This window comes from Thamnophis sirtalis, unplaced genomic scaffold (genome assembly GCF_051295495.1).
Source record: "Thamnophis sirtalis isolate CommonGarterSnake01/CBP01778 unplaced genomic scaffold, rThaSir2_p1.2 scaffold_9, whole genome shotgun sequence".
Taxonomy (NCBI): domain Eukaryota; kingdom Metazoa; phylum Chordata; class Lepidosauria; order Squamata; family Natricidae; genus Thamnophis; species Thamnophis sirtalis.
Window position 1 is genome coordinate 38429218 of NW_028261389.1, and position 20686 is coordinate 38449903.

A 20686-nucleotide genomic window follows, 5' to 3' on the forward strand; every position below is an offset into this window, starting at 1 on the left:
TATGTAGCCTGTTCTGTATCTGACTTTTTACTTTGTGATATGTACCTCATTAGGATTTCAATTTGAAATACTATTTGAATTAATTTTAGCTAAATATGGATTCAAGTGAAATTAATATTCAGGACAAATTAACACTTGCAAAAATCAATAATAAAGAATAGACTCAATATTAGATAATAGTCTAAACTAATTGCATATATAGATACAGCAGCAATGTAAACTACTCCCAAAATGAAACAACAATCTGACAACTTTCCATTTCATTCTGTTTGAATGAAATAACATGAAGGATTTCTATGTTTTTATAGCATAAAATAGGGAATCAGAAATACAAAAGGCGAACTTGCACAACTACTTACAATTGGTTGTTTAATTTCCAACCCAGACTCTAACTGCTTTAGAATTTGACATAAAAATGATGGTCCACTTGTAGGCATTGTGCCACTTTAATAAAATGAGCAAGAACTTGATATTGGGTATATCCTTCTGAGCAGATTCAGTCTCAGGGATATCATTCAGGAATCCAAAGTCATTTTTGTGAAAAATGACTTTGTGGTTGAAAAGATATTCAAAAGTATATTTTAAACACTTACATTTTTTCTTTTCAGTTCAACTTGTGTTTTCATCTTGCTAAACAGATGAAATTCTGAAACATTTCTATTTTATCAACATATCACAGTTGCATACATGGTTAAGAACTTCCTCTGACAAAGAAGGATTCCAGTTTTATGGTATAAAAAACTAAATGACAGAATAAATCCTATTTGCTATAGCCTTCTATTCCAGAATCTCCTAGAACGTTTTGTCATGGCATGACACATTATAGTGCTAAAATAATTTCCACATAATGGTTGTAGCTATGGGTATGTTCTAGATCAGGGGTGTCAAACTCATGACCCACAGGCTGGATGCTTCACACGCTGCCCACCCCGATTTTAGCAAAGGGGGAAAAAGTTGTGATATGTCATGTGTCGTTGTGAGTTTGACATCCTTGCTCTAGATAATTTAAATGGAAACTGTCTTAAACCTGAAGGATTGTATACACTATTTCTTTTCCTATTGATTTCCTACTGCAATGAGGTAATGCGGTGTGATGAGATTGCACTGTTCATATTCTGCAGCCAGAATACTGGTTTGGAATTATGGAAATTGAAGTCCAGTACATGCAGAGAGCAGCAGTTAAGGGAAGACAGTAAAGCTTTTGTGTAAAGTATTTCCATTTATTTAAAATCTACTAGTGATCAGTTTAGTTTGGTATTCCTTATATTCTCATAGAAAATATCTAGTCATTCCAAATAATGTTAGAAATTATGTAGCTGGTTATGAAGGTCCATTCTACATGACATGGAAACTAGTGATAAGAAAGTTAGCTGCAAAGTTTTTTTTAGATGTTGGCTATAACTCATCCTTTGTGTTTTCATTTTTGATCCCATAGATGTACAATCTACTATTATGCATTTCAATGCCAATATAACGTGTAATTTAAGCTAAATGAAATTCAACATGACAATTTATCATCATCTTCATAACTTTCCTTTGGTAACTGTCTGAAGTTGCAAAAAGGAGAATATTGGATTAGATTTAAATCTTGGTAAAATGGAATTGATATTTAGGCCTGTAGAATTTAGCTGCCTTTGGAATTATTACAATTCTTACTTTGGACACTCCACATTTTATGAATAATCAATAATCTTATTCTTCCTTATACATTAATCTGATGCTTAAAGTACAGTTTCATTTTATGTCTGTTTGGTGTACACATTTTTGTGATGAAAATAGCATTCTGAAGGGGATTCAGATCTGTCTGATATAACTGTGTATTAATAATTTCATTAATTGATTTTTAATTATTTGGGTTTATGAATATTTTAGAGGTTTTTTTGTGTTATTATAAACCATATAGAACATTGACACTGGCATACAAACATTCACAAATTAAAATGTTCAGCCTATATATTTTCATATACAGATGTGATTACATGTATATTGAAATCATTATTTATAACCTAATGCTTTTTTCTAGCCTGAAATTTATCTGAAACCAAAGACCGTGAAACAAAGGATTATTTTATTTAAGTCTGAGGGAAAAAAATCAGCATTGACTTGGCTGAAAATGAAGTACCATTAGGCACAAGATTTCTCTGCTAAAAGTACAGCTACTTCAGAAAGTTCCAGATGTGTCCCATGCAGCAATGCCTGTGGGGCAGGGAGGATCATCAACAAAATTAGGATGTCATGGCAGTGCTATCAAAGCCCCTTTTCTTTCTGTATACAGTATGCACAATATCAACACCCAAAAGATGTGGAGTTTCAGTTATGCTGCTGTCATTGCCATTTTGACCACTAAGGATTTGTGGGCTCAAGCATTTTTTATTCCTGCTAATTGTAAGTGCTACACAGCTATTTGAAGAATTGATACTTGCCACAATAATGAGCATTAGTTTATTATTATTTAGAGTACTTGATTAAATGTGATGGGAGCTGTATAAATCAGCAACATCTGCAAGGCATGAACTAGTAAGACAATGGATGTGTCATGTTCTAAGATCTGATCTTATACATGTATTGTGTACACAGGAATGGGGCCTGGGTTATGATTCTGTGTGAAACATTTATGCTCTTTCTCTCACACTCATTCTTCTGGAAATAATGGTCTGTGTATCACAATGACTTAGAAATATTAAGCAAGTAATGAACAATAATGGTACCAAAATGAATTTTTCAACTTGTATCTAAATCTTCCGTGGGTATAAAAGTGAACATGAAAACTGTATGCCATTTTAAGGCAGTAAGATGCAGAGAAAAAGAAATAGCCCTAAAGAGTTTTATTTCTGTTTGATTTGGATGTTATATATGTGTCATATTTATGTACTGATGGAATTTTATCATTCATTTTAAGGTATGCATTTCACAAATATGTGTAGTTTTGTTTCTAAACAATACATTTTACTGAACTTTTCCATTGTGTGGTATGTTGGATTCATGTATTTGTACATCTAATTTTTGCTTTTGCTATTCAGTCATTCAGCTTCCATTTTTTGAAATGGGAGATAATTCTCAGAGCACAATTTTTAAAGCAGAAATGAAAGCCTCAGAATTAAGATACACATTTTTTTCAAAAACATGTTTCACGCCTATGTACCAATTAGGTCTCATTTCTGAATACTGCACAAATGGTACATTATCTTAACCTGTCTCCAATAATAAACCCTTATGTCTTGTGAGAATACACTTGAGAAAACATTCTTTGGTCTTATTCATGCAATATACTTTATCTGTTCCCTTTCTTGAGCTTTCTACTTTTTCAACCACAAGTGTAGCACAGCAAGTTTTTCTAATCCATCATTGACTTCTGTCATATGACCAAAATATGTTTTTGTTTTCTCAAGGAAGTTCTTATCCTTTTTTGATATAGGGTCAATAGACTAGTTCTTCAATGGGTTGTTGTATTCTTAGTACCCCACATCCACAGTTTGAGGTCATACTTTCTCAATGTGTATCTTAAACTGGCGCACATAGCTACTGAAAAAACTTTTCAATTCTTATTTATTGCCGAATAAATGCTTATCTTTCATTATTATTTTCTTTGCCATAAACTTTGTGTTCACTTGAGAATATTGGTTGGCTTTAGTATTTAATATTATAATAAATTTTACATTTTTTATTCTTACAATTTAATCCAAAATAATACCAGCTAATATAGTGGCATTGTCTACATATCTCAAACTATTACTTTTTTGCCTCCACTTTTTATTTCCACTGCTATCTTCCAATGTGGTCATTGTTAAAAAAGAGATAAATTGATATAAAGATAATAGGCATCTTCCTCTCATGTCCATCGCTATTCTTGAACAACTGAATTTCCCCAAAACCCAAATTTCACAGTTGTCATTTATTGTAATAGTCCCTCCAAAATTAACCATAATGTATTTCTGCACACACATTTGCCTTAATATATTTTGACAAGAACAACTACAAATAGATACAATAACTTTTCAATAAAGTATAGGTTTGTATTCTCTTGTTCTCTCGTGTTAACTATGTTAAGCTAACTATCTTATCCCATGTCCTCTACCGTTTCTGAAACATGCCTGTAATCTGACTTCTGTTGCTGTGAACTTTGGGATAAGTTTAGCAAATTCTGAGTAAATGTAACTTGCATAAAAACTAGCATCTACTTAACAGTATTACTCTCTTGTAGGGTCTCATTTTTCAAGTAATACAGTATAATACAGTTGATTTAAAGTGTGGTTACTTTTTGTCCACCTATGTTCATTTATTCCTAAAATGTAATGTCTAAATAACTTAATTAAGTTTTAGATCCTTAATTAAATCAATAGTAGCAGTTGATAAAAGTACCACAGTCTCATATGTCAAAATTTAATTTATTTAGAGACTCTTAATTATTTCAAAACTATTTTTTCCAAATTCTATATCAGAGTTGTTCTTGACTACATTATTTTCTTGTATCTCAATTTTTAGTTCAATGGATTAAAAAATGTAATACAAGTAATATCCCTATATAAAATCTTGCCCCGGTTCAGTTCCTACAAGAAAAATTGTCCCATTTTTTTTCCTAGGCATTTAACATATTTTTATTACAAGATTTGCTTTTTGAAAAATAGATACAAGAGTTTGAAGATTCTTTTATTGCAAATAGACTTTTGGATTTATTGTTTGTTTTGAATGTCTATAATGCATTCAAATATGGATGCATTGTTTAGACTTTATGAAAAAAGAAAATTCAAGTGAAGTAAGAAAACGAGAGTGGGAAGTTAATCTTTTAAGCCCATTGCAAGATGCCTTACATCTGAATTATATAATGTATTATGGGTACCACACAAGAACTTAATTATCTTTTTTTGCTCTTGAAACAGAATTGGACCATATAAAGCAAAGATAATGGAAGCAAGCGAAACAGCTAGTAGGTTATCAGACGTTTGACCGAAATGATGACAGCAATGTAATATTTCTGCTATTAAAGGATGCCAGTGTGAAATACTGACTCAATACTGACTGAAATGATTCTGACTCAATACAGTAACATTTTATGTTATATTGATATAATAGTAAAATGTAGCACTGAGAAACATGTTTTGCAGAATATATTTATCCCAAAGATTACAATGATCAAACTGCCTGTTCAGCTACACCTTTATGTATCCAAAAGTAATAACCATTAAAACTATGACAAGAGTAAACGTTTCCATCTGGATGGCTCTCTCATTGAATGGTGAAAGACATATATCAAGATTTTTGCATTAATAATATTAGAGAAAAATCATGATGGCTTTTAAAATAATGTTTCTCCTTTAGTGAGGTATATATAGCTGTAAATGATTAGTTTTGTCAAATTTATTTTCCTCATATTTTAATTGACAGCAAACCTGACACATAGTCTACAAAAATGTTGTTATCCATCCTGGATTTACAGTTGTTCAGGGGATTAATAACATTAGTAATTTACTGTTGCAAGAAAAAGTATGTGAACCCCTTGGGATTATGTGGAGTTTTGCATGAATTGGTAATAAAATGTGCTCTGAACTTCATCTAAGTCACAACAATAGAAAAACACAGTCTGCTGAAAATAATACTACACAAACATTAGATGTTGACATGGTTTAATTGCACATAACATGTAAACATTCACAGTGCAGGGAGGAAAAAGTATGTGAACCCTTGGACTTAATAACTGGTTGACCCTCCTTTGGCAGCAATAACCTCAACCAAACGTTTCTTGTAGTTGCAGATCAGACCTACACAACAATCTGGAGTAATTTTGGACCACTCCTCTTCACAAAACTGTTTCAGTGTAGCAATATTCTTGGGATGTCTGGTGTGAATCGCTCTCTTAAGGTCATGCCACAGCATTTCAATCGGATTGAGGTCAGGATTCTGACTGGGCCACTCCAGAGGGCGTATTCTGTGCTGTTGACTTACTTGTATGCTTTGGGTCATTGTCCTGTTGCATCACCCATCCTCTGCGGAGCTTCAGTTGGTGGACAGATGGTCATACGTTTTCCTGCAAAATGTCTTGATAATCTCTGGAATTCATTTTCCCATCAATGACAACAATCCGTCCAGGCCCCAAACCATGATGCTCCCTCCACCATGTTTTACAGTGGGGATGAGATTTTGATGTTGGTGTGCTGTGGCTTTTTTTCCTCCACATATAGTGTTGTGTGTTTTTCCCAAACAACTCAATTTTGGTTTCATCTGTCCACAGTATATTTTGCCAGTAGTGCTGTGGAGCATCCAGGTGCTCTTTTGCAAACTTCAAACGTGCTGCAATATTTTTTTTGGGACAGCAATGGCTTCCTCTGTGGTGTCCTCCCATGTACTCCATTCTTGTTTAATGTTTTCCTTATTGTAGATGTGTCAACAAAAATGTTAGCATGTGCCAGAGATTTCTGTAGGTCTTTAGCTGACCCTCTAGGATTCTTCTTTACCTCATGAAGCGTTCTGCGCTGTGTTCTTGCAGTCATTTTTACAGGACGACCACACCTAGGGAGACTAGCAAGAGTGCTAAACTTTCTCCATTTGTAGACAGTCTGTCTTACCGTGGACATATGAACATCAAGGCTTTTGGAGATACTTTTGTAACCCTTTTCAGCTTCATGCAAGTCAACAATTCTTGATCGTAGGTCTTCTGAGAGCTCTTTTCTGTGAGGCATGGTTCACATCAGACAGTGCTTCTTGAAACCAGTAAACCCGCAACAGGTGTGTGTTTTTAAAGGGCAGAACAGCTGTCAGCAACACATCCAATATTATCACACTGATTGGAGTCAAGGTTGGCTCACTCCTGGCTCCAATTAGCTCTTTGAGATGTCATTAGGCTAGGGGCTCACATACTTTTTCCTCCCTGCACTGTGAATGTTTACATGTCATGTGCAATTAAACCATGGCAACATCTAATGTTTGTGTAGTAGTATTTTCAGCAGACTGTGTTTGTCTATTGTTGTGACTTAGATGATGTTCAGAGCACATTTTATGACCAATTCATGCAAAACTCTGAAATCCCAAGGGGTTCACATACTTTTTCTTGCAACTGTATATCCTCATAAAATTTTAAATAAATCTCTAGTCTCAGGTCTCTGGTGGGATGATCAAGTAAACTTTTAAAACATTGCCTCAATATGGATTTTCTTTTTTTAAAAAAAATCAATTGATCAATATATGGTAATTTCACTTTTTTGCTAAGATTATTACACACAAAAATTATATAGGTACTCCCCATCCTATGACCAAAATTGAGCCCAGACTTTCTGTTGCTAAGCGAGGCAGTTGCCAAGTGAGTTTTGTGACCTTTTTTGCTATGGTTGTTAAGCAGATTATTGCAATTAAGTGAACCATGTGGTCATTGAGTGATTCTCGCTTCCCCCATTGCATTTGCTTGTCAGACGTCAGCTTGGAAAGTTACAAATGATCACGTGACCCCAGGACAACATGCTAGCTGCCAAGCACGCAAATTTTGATCATGTGACTGGGGATCATGCAACAGTTGTAAGTGTAAAAACCAGAAAGTCACTTTTCAGTACCATTGTAACTTTGAATGGTCACTAAACAAATGGCTGTAAATTGAGGACTACTTGTATCTTCATCCATGAAGACAGTGGTGGTTTCAAAAATTGTTCGAACCTACTCTGTGGGTGTGGCCTCCTTTGTGGGAGTGGCTTGCCACCCATGTGACCAGATGGGAGTGGCTTGCCACCCATGTGACCGGATATGAAGATGCCGACGACACCTGTCAGAACCACCTTAAATTATCTCACACACAGCACTGGCATGCATAAGAATTTGATGTAAACTTGTTTTTTAAGAGGCATCTTTGGTTTGCGTTAAAACAACTTCAACATACGCAATGTTCTGATTGCACCACAAACGCAGTAGTCATCCTTACTTTTCACAGAGGCACTGAGTTTTATAAATATGAGCGTGATAGTGTAGAATAATCATATCCAAGGACCAGTGGTGGGTTTCAAAAAAATTTGGAACCTCTGGGTGTGGCCGGCTTTCCGGGTCCACTGGTGGAACCTCTTCTAATCGGTTTGGTAGATTTGACGAACCGGTTCTACCGAATAGGTGCAAACTGGTAGGAACCCACCTCTGCCTGAAGATGACTTGTAGAACATATAAGGTTGCACTTTTCATTTTCTCTTATTTTTAATTTGATTTTGTAAACACTGATTTGTTTTTACTAAATATTTTCAGCATAACAATACCTGAATTCAGTAGAAACTCTTTTTATATACCTCATTAATATGTTTTATAGCAGAACTTACTGAAAATATACAAGAAATTTGTTTCTGTAGAAATATAAAATAAGTGAAGTTTTGGTGGGTTGCTGGAATTTTCTTAAATATCTGAAAATTGTTTTACCAAAGGGATTTTTTTCAACTTTATCAAACGTTATTTTTCCTCTCTCGGGTTATAAATGATAACCCAAGAGGTTATCATCTGGGTTTTTTTACAGATAGGTAAAAAAAATCCCACTGATTTTATTAGGTAAAATAAATGTAAAAATGACAATTACTCAAGGTTAATGTATTTATTTAAAGTTCTGCACTTTTGAATTATTTCAAATGAATGTATAAAATATTAAAGCAGTTTTAATGGAAAGTGAATTGAATTTATATTATGGTTATATAGAGGGGGAGGCATAATTTTGCAATTTTCAGCATTATTGTTTCTGATGTCTATGAAATGCAGGTAAACATTTGTCTTTTTAATTATCTGTATTGCTAGTTTTCTTTCTGTTTGTACTCAAATCAATAAAAACAAAAACAAAAGTGTTGTAATATGAAGTTAAGATGAAAGTAATTCAACAAAATTCTTTGTTACATTTCCTGGCCCTTTGAATCTTGTAAATGGATTGGCTTGGATTAACAATGCTATGCATTAAGTTTGTAAACTACTGCCCTAATTTTTATAAGTTAGTAATGATCAAAGATCAATCTTATTTGAAGATATAAATATACTTTTTAAATTTTATACAAAGACTTGGAATGTATAATTTTTTAAAAAATATGCCTTTAATTAAAAAGAATAGAAATTAAAAGAAATAATATAGTAAAAGGTTTAAAACAAGCAAAAAAATATATAAGGGCATCTCATTTATTTAAATACAGTTTTATATAATAGTTTTAATAAAAGATTACCATATTTAATACAGGATTAGTAAAACTACCATATTCTACAGCAGTACTCCTATAGTGACCACAACTAGGAGCAGCAACTTGATTGTTACGTGACCAGATGTTAAAAGTAAATCATTATTGTGCTTGTGAGCTTACATCAGCTTTCCTTTGCTTTACAGACCTGCAAAGGTGCTAAATATGAGGATTGTCACAATGTTACTTTCCCATCACTATTGTAACTCTGAATGGTTGTAAGAGGTAGATGCTAAACAAGGAATGCCTGTATTCCATTTCCATGGGGAAAAAAATCTATGTAAAGAAATTAACTCATGCAGGAAAATGTCCCTATGTGGTCACCAAGAGTTGACAATAATTTGATGACACACAATCATATTCCATTACAGTCCTCTGAGTAGTTTGTTCTTAAATTGGAATTTTTAATCCACTGAACAATTGGGACCATACATTTATTTTTCCAGTGAATTTCTTATTAATAAGGGTGCAGGGATCCATTTCCATTGTCTAATCATCAATTTCCATTACTAGGTATGTAATTCAACAGAATATGGACATCTAAAAATATTAAATCCTATCAAAATCAGATTGTTTACACTGACGTTTCCCAGAATATGGTTTTAGGACACCACCAACCAGTTTCCTAACAATTTATGAAAGATTACTTACATTGCGACTACAACAACATAGTGATTTACTCATGCCTGGATGTATCAATGCAATACTGTACTATTTTTGTTGACTAATCTATATAAGATCTACTGATGTTTTTGATACAGACATGCCAGTTCCTACTGTTTAGACAAAGTGGGGGTCGCCAATTCTTTGTTCTATTCATTCTTTAAAATGTGTGTATTAAATTGATTTTATCAATTATGTTGATTTATCACTAACAAGTATTTATAAATATTGTGTGTGGAGTGTGTGTTTTGTGTGTTTTAACTATTAATTCTAATAATATAGATTTATCTGAAACTGAAAATGGTCCAAATTAAGATATCAACAGATGTTGTCATAAATACTGCCAGCAAGAGTATTTATTCTTCTATAAAGAATTATATATTTGGAAAATATGAAGAAAAATGTTCAGTGTTGGAAAGATAAGATCACCAGTATGTCTTCATTTTGTGTTCACAATCTAAATTATGAAAAGATAGATCAATACTATCTTGTGTGATCCAAATTATATATTTAAAATTAAGTTCCTTTTGTTTCTCTTTGTTTTTTCTTGATCTTACTCTTACGGTAATAAAATAAAAACAAAAATCCTATAATATCCAATATAATACTCTTCATTTCTGTTTTGATAATTTCAAGTTTTAATTTATTCTTCTCATAGTCTGCACCCTTTGTCCATGAGAAAACAAGGCCTCATCTTTCAAGACTAACTCCACATGTGAACAAATTTCCTGTATGCATTCAGATCTACTTGTGAAAGTTTATTACTCTTCTATACCTAAATACTTAAGTATATCAGAAATAGTTTGTCATTGTCTTCATTCAGATTTGATTTCAAAGTTCCTTTTCCTGGTGGATTGGGTTCCTTCACCTCTAGAACCCAACTGATCTCATTCCATTGTGAATTACTCTTGGCTTGACTACTCCCTATTTGATCTTACCATTGAAGGTGATCCTGATTGCAATTCATCTCATTTTTGCCACTGGAGTCATTGAAGGTAGTGAGCACTCCAACAAATGTAATGCTTTTAGGATGTGAAATTAAAGAATATTACAGTGAAGTTTAAATATGTGTATGAAAAATATTCAGTCTCCATGGACACTGGAGCAGATCCATAAATAATGTTCCAGCTTCAATTATTCTCATGATTCATTGTGATACTATTAAATACTTTATGTAAACACGGTTTTTTTTGTAACTTTCTGGACTGTTTACGGTTGATTTTATTCTATATTTATTCACACAAAGGTATGATAAAAATTATTTGGGGACTATTATAAGATAGGGTGATAATGGAAGAAGAAAATAAAAGCATGTGTGTATAGGATAGAAATGTTTAATAGTTCAACTGCATTTACTTAACAATTGTAAGATAAGAGACTAGCTTAGTATTGTGCTTTGGAAAATAATGCATGAGAATCTCCAGTGTACTATGCTATAGCCTTTAGTTCCTACCAGAGGTGGGTTGCTACCAGTTCAGGCGAACCGGTAGTAGAAATTGCAACTGGGTTGTTGAACCGGTAGGGGCAGCAAGTTCGCCACAACCCCAAACTGGTTCCCCGATCACTGCCTGTTTTTTTGACATTTTTAATGTGCTGCGCATGTGCAGACCTATTTACAGGCAACTGTGGACACGCGAGCAAAGTGAGTATGTGCAAATTACACGTGCATTGAACCAGCAATAACGCTGGCAGAAATTCACCCCTGGTTCCTACCCATTTTAGCTTGAACAGGAATTTGCTGCAGATAAAGTTGAGCAGTTCATTTAATATGTCTAGTTTTAATACATTGAATGTATTTATGCTTTATTTACTGATGCTTTAGCTGTTTGTTGGGAGTCTCCCAGAGTTAATATGGTTGGCTATAGAAATGTTTTAAACACCCCTTCCATTGAGTCAATGCAACATTAGCCCTGGTATCTTTTAGACTTCACTAAGCTTAACTATTGCAATAGTAGTCAGATAACTTTCCTCAGAAGTCAAACAATTGATGTATCCTAAAAGGGCGATTCTGTAATGATTGCATCAACCTTTAATTTTCATAGTCTGAAAAAGTGTACACTTTTCTCGATAAAATTTTAATACTTCTACTAACAGCAGAATGTCAATAATTTTTCATCCATCTTATGTTACTACTATATATCAGAATAATTTATTTCTTAAAGCTCAACAACTGATATTTGCCAAGCAAGTTGTTTCTTCTCAATTTCTGCCTAAGAGTTTTACAATATAAATCATAGTGTGTCCTGCTTTGCTCACACAAATGTTCCATATGCTTCAAAAAACCAGTAAGTGCTGTTTTCATTATGTCAAAGCATCATAGTTGAGCTACACTCCAATACCTTATTTCTTGCTTTCAAATTATACAAATTAACCAGTCTGTTTAGGTGGTACCTTTTCAAAATATCCTGAAGGCTTAGAGGAGAAAAATTCAATTACTCCCCCAAAGTACTTTTTGAAGTGTAATTTGCAGGTTTTATGATAGGTTTTTCTGTAAATGATATGAAGTAGATCATCAATGCTAATAAAGAGTGGAGTTTACTCTTTATTTTATTCTAGTGCCTTGCCCTGTGATCTTGGAGGTTCTTTGGTTGGGCAGTTTGATTGGGGTATTGTTTACTTCTTGGTAACTGTTGGTCTGTTAATCTTGGAGTTCATCTATGCTCATCTGGATGTTGATTATTGGTGGGAAGGGAACTGCCAACAAGCTAACAGTAAATGCCAGCACTGATGTTACCTAGCTTGGTTAATGAAATGTCTGCAAGTAAATAACCAAGCTCAGAGAGCACCAAGAACCCTCATTGCCGAGGAAGCACTTGTACCTAAGTTGTGTTTGTTATAGTTCTCATTCTATGATTTGCAGGTTCTGGAACAGGTTGAGAGAAATTTAAACTCTTTCTCCTTCTCACAAATGCAGCACTGATATTGCTAAGCAGCACTTGCCTCCATTAGGACTTGGGCTGGAGACCACTAGACAATCCTAAATTAGACTAGAAAGTCGAAAAGACATTGTGGGAAGAGGACAGGGACAAACCATAATTCACAGTAACAACATGGGCTGTGTTAGGAATCATTAGGGTGATAGCTTCAAGATGCTCCACTTGAAAGCGGCTATTGGATATAACAAGGGGTCCCCAAACTTGGCAACTTTTATGACTGTGGATTTCAATTCCCAGAATTGAATCTGGGAGTCGAAGTCCAACAAGTCTTAAAAGTTGCCAAGTTTGAAGACCTCTTGAGATATAGCAAAATCCCTCCCGGTCAGTTTCAAGCGAAAAACTACTCAAAGCGAGAGTTCCAATTTTCTTATCGCAGCCCCGCCTTTTTGGGCGGAAACCCTTCCGTTCTTCCGCCAATCACTGGCGATTTCTGCGGGCTATACACACACGCGCGCGCGCGCTTGTCTCTAAGCAACAGGCCTAACTCCGACACCTCTTGCGGAAGGGCCGTATTGAGGAGAGTCGAGTACCGATGGCGTGGATGTCCGAGCTCGGCTTTGAAAGAGGCGCGACCCCATTTCTCCCCCTGCCGGAGCCTGCCTCGTTTTGCCTCCTTCCAGGAGAGGCGGCGAAGGACTCGTCTCCTTTTCCGAGGAGTTCAGCGCAGGCGGCAAGATCGGGGCTCGACTGATCCGGCCTAGAGCGCGGGTGATTTGATGGGCTCTGGAAGCGGCGCAAGGAAAGAAAAGCACCCCCCCCCCCGCTCCTTCGTCTGGGGTCTCGATGGCGTCCGCTCTGGTAGGGCCGGTTATGTTTCGCAAGCGGCGGGAAGGGACGATTGTTTCCTTTTGCTTTCGCTGTTTCCTCACGTGTTTGGCTCAGCCGACGGCTGGTAGTTGACGGTTGTGCTGCTTTCGCGGTGCCCTGAATCTCAAATCAAGCCACGAACTGCTTTCGTAGCCTGGGCGAGGGTGGGGGGGGGCGCTTTCTTTTCTTTTTCTTTTCTTTTTTGTTCAGTGTTTCCTATCTGGAATTGGATGAATCGTGATTTGGTGAACCGGGGTTGTAGCGCTGACACAGCCGAGAAGTGCTTCTCCGCCTGGGTGCCGTTGCACTGAATAGCGTAACCCAGGGCTCCCCAAACTTGCTATGCTGGCTGGAGAATTCTGGGAGTTGAAGTCCACAAGTCTTAAAGTTGGCAAGTTTGAAGACATAGTGTAACTCCTGAATTCTCAGTCCCAGCATCTCTGAAAAACGGTTTTTGGGGAAAGTGGGAAAGAAAGTCGTACACATAGACTGTAAAGGACTAAAGGGTGTTTTTATTTTTGATACGCACTTTTAAAAAGGGGATTTAAAATAGCTATTGTTGTGAAGCGGGGGGGGGGGGGAGCTGCTTGGTTTGGAGAAGTGATCAAACAGGCTAATTTTAATCTTATTTTTGGTCGCCAGTCTATGGGCTGGGAAGCTAAAGGATGTCCAGTAGAAGAGAATAGATGCAGTTTCTGCTTGAACTGTGGAAGCCTTGGTGCTCTCTGACCCTGGTTGCACTTTGCTTGAAGTCGGGTGAATGAAATGTCTGCAACCAAAGAGCTAAGCTTGGAAAGCACAAGCGATTCCAAAGGGATGTCAAATTTGGATATTTAAATGGAAAAACTGCAGAGATTACCAGTAAAAAAAAATATCATAAAAAAATACTGTCAAATTCTATTAACATGTTTGTCAGGAAAACTTGTATAGCTGTGACCATGACATTTTGCAGATTTTAAGGGTGTGTGTGTGTGTGTGTGTGTAAAATTTTATTTTTGCTGTGCAATAGAGGAAAAGCAACTGCACAGAACAGGATCCTAATCTAATTAGGATTATTAATTAATAATCGGTGTAATTATTAATTAAAGGTTTAATTATTAATTAAACCTAATTTTTAAAAAATCCAGTTTTTCTATCACCTCTGCCACTTGCAATCAAAACAAATCAGCAGCTGCAATGTTGTCTTCCTGATCAACTGCCTTAGCTACCATAACAAAAGGAATCGTGAGATGGCTTAGTGACAAATGCCTCAGCGTGTTTCTTTTTCTTTCTTGGCAATTCCACATGTAGGGTTGGTCATACAAAAAAAGTTGCATATTACTCACTCACTCCCTCTCCTGTCATCCTTGGCTGTGTGATGCTAGGGCTATATCATCTGTTGAAGAAGGAAAAAAATAGTTGTTTCTCGTCCTTTAAATAGAAGTCATGTTTTATTTCCCATTAATGCAGATGATGAAGTTCACTATTTGTCTCCAGACAGTGCAGTATAGAAATGTTATTTTGATATTTAATTGATAAATATCTGATCGATTGCATTTTAGCCAATATCCTTCCCAAAGATAAAAATGCAATTCCATCCTTATTTTTATAACCTGAGTAGTAAACAATGTTATATTTTAATTAAAAGTGTTCAGTTGCTGAGTGCCCTCTAGTCTAAGAGATCCATTATCCTGCTCTATATTATTAATCATTTTATTTTCTATTCCTATATTTTTATTCATATTCATTTCTATTCTATCTTGGTAAAATAAAGGAGTTGTTTACTTGTTCTGCACCGTAGGAATGGATGCTTTTGCTATTGTCACTACAGTGACCATCTCTCTCCAATGTATTCCTATTTTGCAGTTATCTAATAGAAGTACCTATTTGCTTTAGTTGGGCAGCTGAATGACCTTCATCCTTTAGGTGACCCTGCTGGGAATTATAACTTCACATACACTCCCAGCACACAATAAAGACAGGAGGAGCTATGGAAAATAAAATATGCTAATACACAAGCATGTGTTTCAATTGCCATCAAACAGCAAGCGCAATCATTTTCATATTGAGAGAGTTCAATATATCTTCTCTTATCAGTGGGAGCACTGATGATAACACAGTATGATATATCTGAAATAAATCCTTCCCCAGCCTTAGGAAAGTGAGAGATGCTAGGTATTTGGCCAGCATTAGGGGTCCCGCTTTTCTGGGGCATTTTTTTGGTCCCCAGTTTTTTACAGTGAACAAAAGCAAAATATGCTAGTTACTCATCTGGATTCTATTGGTCTCATTAAATGGTATAGAACAAAAAAAAATGAATTGTAGCATCTCCATGTACTACTTTGTGGCAACACATTATTGTATCAAATTAGTATTTAAATAATAGTTCTTTATGAAATTTGTTGAATTTCCCATTTGACAAAAAGTCTGGGTAGCATATAACAGATGAATAAAACAAATATAAAAACAGCAAATGTAAAAATATAAAAATCCACCTTAGAGTTAAATATTATACAAAGAAATATACATATTTGTACATATTTCTCTACTATAGGAAGATCCTGTTTTGATTCGACATTTTAAAGGCCACAAAGATGCAGTCACTTGTGTTGCTTTCAGTCCAAATACTAAAGTGCTTGGTAAGTCCACCTGAAGCGTATCTGAAAATGTTAATTGTATGATTTCATAGTCATAGTGTCCTCTCTTTAGATTAAAAACAAATGTAACTAGGCTACTTGCTGAACTCCATACTTTAGGACAATTATAACTCCAAGATAAGTGTTATGCTGCCACAGATTATTACTCTACTCTGTAAGTAGTATCCAACTCTTTGGTATTGAAGGTAGGCTTAATAGAGTTAAATAGGTTCTAGAAGAAACCTATTGAACTATATTAATGTTGCTTAACATAGCAGAATATCTTCTACAGTGAAAACAGTTATGGAAATGTATAGATAAAATCTTGCCCTGTAATGGTATAGTTGTCAATAGAATCAATTAAAAGGATATAAGAAGTAGGTCTTACTGTGGACAGATGTATACATTTTCCACAGATAGTAAAAGTTGTTTTCCTATAAACGTTCATGTCTGATTCTCAGAGAGTGCTTGGACAAGTTCCTGCAATTTTCTGGGTTTTAGAAGTGGTTTGTCATTATCTCCTTCCTAGGTGGAAGAGAAAGTAATGGGCCCAAGATTTTAATCATTTGGTATTTGCCAATGGAAATTCAGCAAGACAGATAATAGACACCTGTCTATAGACAGACAGACACTGATTACACTATTTCTGTTTTCACTATTCTATTTCTTTTCAATATAAACAATATTAAGGTAGTCTTTGTTTAATGACTCCGATTGGAACTAGGGGTTTCATCACTAAGTAAACAATCATTAGGCAAAATATGTGACCACAATGCTTAGCAATGGCAGTTACAGTAGTCCTAGTTGCAGCAGAATGGAACATTTAGGTATGGACCCTTGACTGTGCCTCCTTTGCCTCCTGCCTCAGCCCATTTACAGCCAGCTGTCCTCCTCCACTGACCCTCCATGGCCAATGGGCCCCTGGCCCTTCGTCCCGGCCCATTTGCTCAAACACCATTTGACTCGGGCTTTTGGCTGCATGGGACAAATAGCCCCCAGCCAATTGGGTGGCAGGCAAAAGCAATGGTGCTATGGGGCAGTGTGCAGTACAAGATTTTTTAAAAAAAAACTGCAGCTGCTCTGCAAGAAATCACAAGGACTGGAGTAACAGCCACCAGGGCCATAGGGGAGGGGAGACAGGCGAAAGTATTTTGGGAACAGGAAAGGGAGGATGTCAACTCACAAAGCATTCCTGACCTGCTCTTGAGTTGCCATAGGCAGGGGGATTGGGAACCACAGCTGCAGCGAGGTAATCGCGCTTCAATCAAAACAAAAGTACATTACAGCCATCTCTATGTCAAGGCCATCTCCAGGATACCCACAGTGGCTAGAGGGAGAAACGCTACAACCCACGAAATTGCATCATTGGGGAATGTGAGTAATGACACACATTGGGAGGGAGGGGAAAACAGGAGCCGGGGCGTGAATTAAGTGAGGTCAAAGTTGGCTTCACTTGTAATGTGCCGACATGAGGCTCCTAATTAATTTCTTTTGAAGCTTGGCTCGAGACTCATTTAATTAGGGCATCATCAGAACGCTGACGGAAGGATTCTCAAGGGGGCTACACAAAGGCAGCTTGGCTCGCAACTCAGTCAGCTCCAACGAAAGAGGGGAGGAGGAGCAAGGGGGGCTGGGAGGTCACACAGGCGAACAGCAAGGCTGGTGCTGCTCCTGGCATTGCGGGAGGGCTGGAGGGGTTGCACAGACCCGGGTCAAATGGTGTTTGAGCAAATGGGAAGGGACAAAGGATCAGGGACCCTTGCCATGATCCCCTGGTCCTTTATCTCTTCCCATTTGCTCAAACATGGGGAATGACCGGGGGAGGACCAGCGGAGGAGGAAAGCTGGCTGTAAATGGACTGAGGCAGGTGAGTGGTGGTGAAGGAGGCGTGGCCAAGCGTCCGTGTCTAAACATCCTAAACCCAGTTTCAGTCACTAAGCGAAGACCTCATGCTTCTCCTTCTCTGCTATACATGCCTCCACTTCTCATTCTTAATTATTTCCCCCATTTGACCTTTTGGCCCTCCTTCACTCACAACCTCCTCCTGCAACTCCCCCGATGACCCCAGTCACTTTTGCTATCTTCCACCCCCCCATGCTACTGATAAGGTGTCCTCAGCAGAGACAGCTGCTGGTCCTTTGTGAGGCTTTATAACTAATAACTAAATATATTGTGTATACAAAAAATAATAAAATCAAAAGTATTATAAATAATGGAAAAACTTTATGCCCTAAAAAATAATGTGGGATGTTTCTAGGCAAGTTCATTTAAGAATCTAGTAGTTTCAGGGAAGACAATCTGTTCTCAGTCTGGAAATAAGTAGACTTAAGTGTAAAAATAACAATTGATGTGCTGATATGTCATATTTCTACATCAGTTCACTTTTTGTTTTATAGCTTTATAATTCCTTCTTTTCAGCCACCTCTTCTCTGGACAGATTTCTCATGATATGGAATTTGAGGCCAAATACAAAAGCCTTCAGATTTGTGGGTCATTTAGAACCCGTAACTAGTGTACAGTTTTCACCAGATGGATACCTGTTGGCGTCCGCTTCTGAAGATCGAACCGCCAGGCTATGGATTCCTTGCATGTAAGTGGCACTGGTTCCATTTATTTCTCTGTTATACTTATTTTACATTAAAGTGACTTAGAACAATTTTTTTACTTTCTCTAATAGGAGAAAGCTAAATCATCTAAAAGCTAATTTAAAGAAGAAACTCCTAAAGTGGTACTGGAAAATATCTTCCCTAGGTGTTCTGTCCCCCCTTCTCGTTAAACAGACGACAGGCAAACAACTTAAAAGGAACTCTCTTTATCAGTTCTCAGCTCAGACTGGCTGTGAGCCCAAAAATAACATAATTACAGTCTCTGCTTGAAGATAACGGAATGAAAAACAAATCTTTCTTACGGCAACACAAGTTGAACAAAATGAAAGCAAAGCACTTCTTCCAAAGTCTCTACGAATCAGGGTTACAGAAAAACAAAGCACTTATCCAAGTGTATCTTACATAAACCACGACCGATGATCAAACCATGTTGAACGAACCAAGGAACGTTGACTCCTGCCACTAGGGGGTGGCACCATCCGTCCTTTTATCCCCAGAATATGCCCCTAACGAGCCCCAGCTGCATAATCTTGCATCCCGAAAAGACTCACAGAAGACTGCTGCTGAGTCACAACACCTAGCTGTCTATTTTATGTAAATTTCTGGATCAAGAAGTGATAAAATATCCTCAATAAGGCATGAGGCTTTAGTGCAGGGGAGATTGTTTAATATTTGTGGGGTTAGGATTTTAGCAGATAAGATGATGAAATTCTCATGGCCCAGACTTGTGTTTTTTGAAATTTTGAGGCCATTTTTTCAATAGAGTTCATACTTGCAATACACATTTTTTTTAAAAAATAAATTCATTCCTCAAAATTGCAGAAATCCATATTGCCAAAGTTTGGTAGCGTATTTGGAAAGGAATCTTTAAAAATTGCAAAGAAATTATTGAGGGTCATTCTGGAATAACAAATAAGTACTTTAATCTTTCTTAGAAGAGAGGAAATAGAGGTAGTCTTCACTTAATGACCAAAGTTACGAAAGACTTTTAAAAAGCTACTTACAACCCATCCTCAACATTAAGGCTGCCATATTCTCCCTTCCATATAGTCTCATGATCTCATTTTGCATGCTTGTCAACTGGCTCGCATTTACAACAGATGGCAGTGTCCTGTGGTCACATGACTGATTTGTAATGATTTTTGCTCTTCTCTTGCGAAAAATGGCAAAAAACCCCACCTATTAGATATACTGGATTTGCTTAACAATCACATGATTCACTTAGTGACTACACTGACTCATTTTACAACCATTGTAAAAATGGTCATACAATCTAATCCAGTCATGTGGTGCTTCAACTTACAACAGCAGTTACTTATAACTGAAATTCCATGTACCAATGTGGCTGTAGGTTCACAACTACCTGTATGTTTTTAGCAATAGATTTTGTGAGGCCATACCTACGCTTGTTCTCATCTTAAAACAATTGTTACAACACTAATATTATTAATTACATTATTTTGAAAGACTTCTATGATTGTTCACAGAAACATACCATATCAGAGATGGAAAAAAGGTCTTTTATTTGGAAGTACATCACTTTAAACTAGATTGATTGAGTCTAAAATCTGTATTATTTTAAACGCTTATGATTAGTTTCCGCTAAAATGTTTTTTTTTATTTCTTTATAGCCATGGTGAATCTACATCATTAAAGGGCCATACTGCCCCAGTCCGCAGTGTGAACTTCTCAAATGACAGTCAGTTTCTAGTCACTGCATCTAATGACAAGTCAGTGAAAGTGTGGAGCATTTGCAGCCAGCATCTTTTGCATTCTTTATCCCAGCATACACACTGGGTGCGTTGTGCAAAGTAAGTTTTTTTTTTAAATTCATTACCTTCCTAAAGATAATTGCTTTTCTCAATGACTTCAAAATATATTGTGAAGAT

At 36.4% G+C, this 20686-nt stretch overlaps 1 protein-coding gene and 1 long non-coding RNA gene across 3 annotated transcripts in view; one reads left to right on the top strand and one right to left on the bottom strand.

Moving 5' to 3' along the window:
• Nucleotides 1–13238: 13238 nt before the first annotated feature.
• POC1B (POC1 centriolar protein B) overlaps nucleotides 13239–20686 on the top strand; it is a 35782-nt gene continuing 28334 nt past the window's right edge. For both annotated transcript variants that reach the window (XM_014063152.2, XM_014063153.2), the window contains exons 1-4: nucleotides 13239–13567; nucleotides 16110–16194; nucleotides 18610–18781; nucleotides 20429–20608. In XM_014063152.2, coding sequence (XP_013918627.2) covers nucleotides 13553–13567; nucleotides 16110–16194; nucleotides 18610–18781; nucleotides 20429–20608 — 452 coding nt within the window. In that variant the 5' untranslated portion in view covers nucleotides 13239–13552. The remainder of the gene's footprint in view (nucleotides 13568–16109; nucleotides 16195–18609; nucleotides 18782–20428; nucleotides 20609–20686) is intronic.
• Nucleotides 14717–20686, bottom strand: part of LOC148044096 (uncharacterized) — a 28270-nt gene continuing 22300 nt past the window's right edge. The window contains exons 3-4 of the long non-coding RNA XR_015697744.1: nucleotides 16580–16716; nucleotides 14717–14951 (exon numbers count right to left, since the gene is read on the bottom strand). This is a non-coding gene — a long non-coding RNA (uncharacterized LOC148044096). The remainder of the gene's footprint in view (nucleotides 14952–16579; nucleotides 16717–20686) is intronic.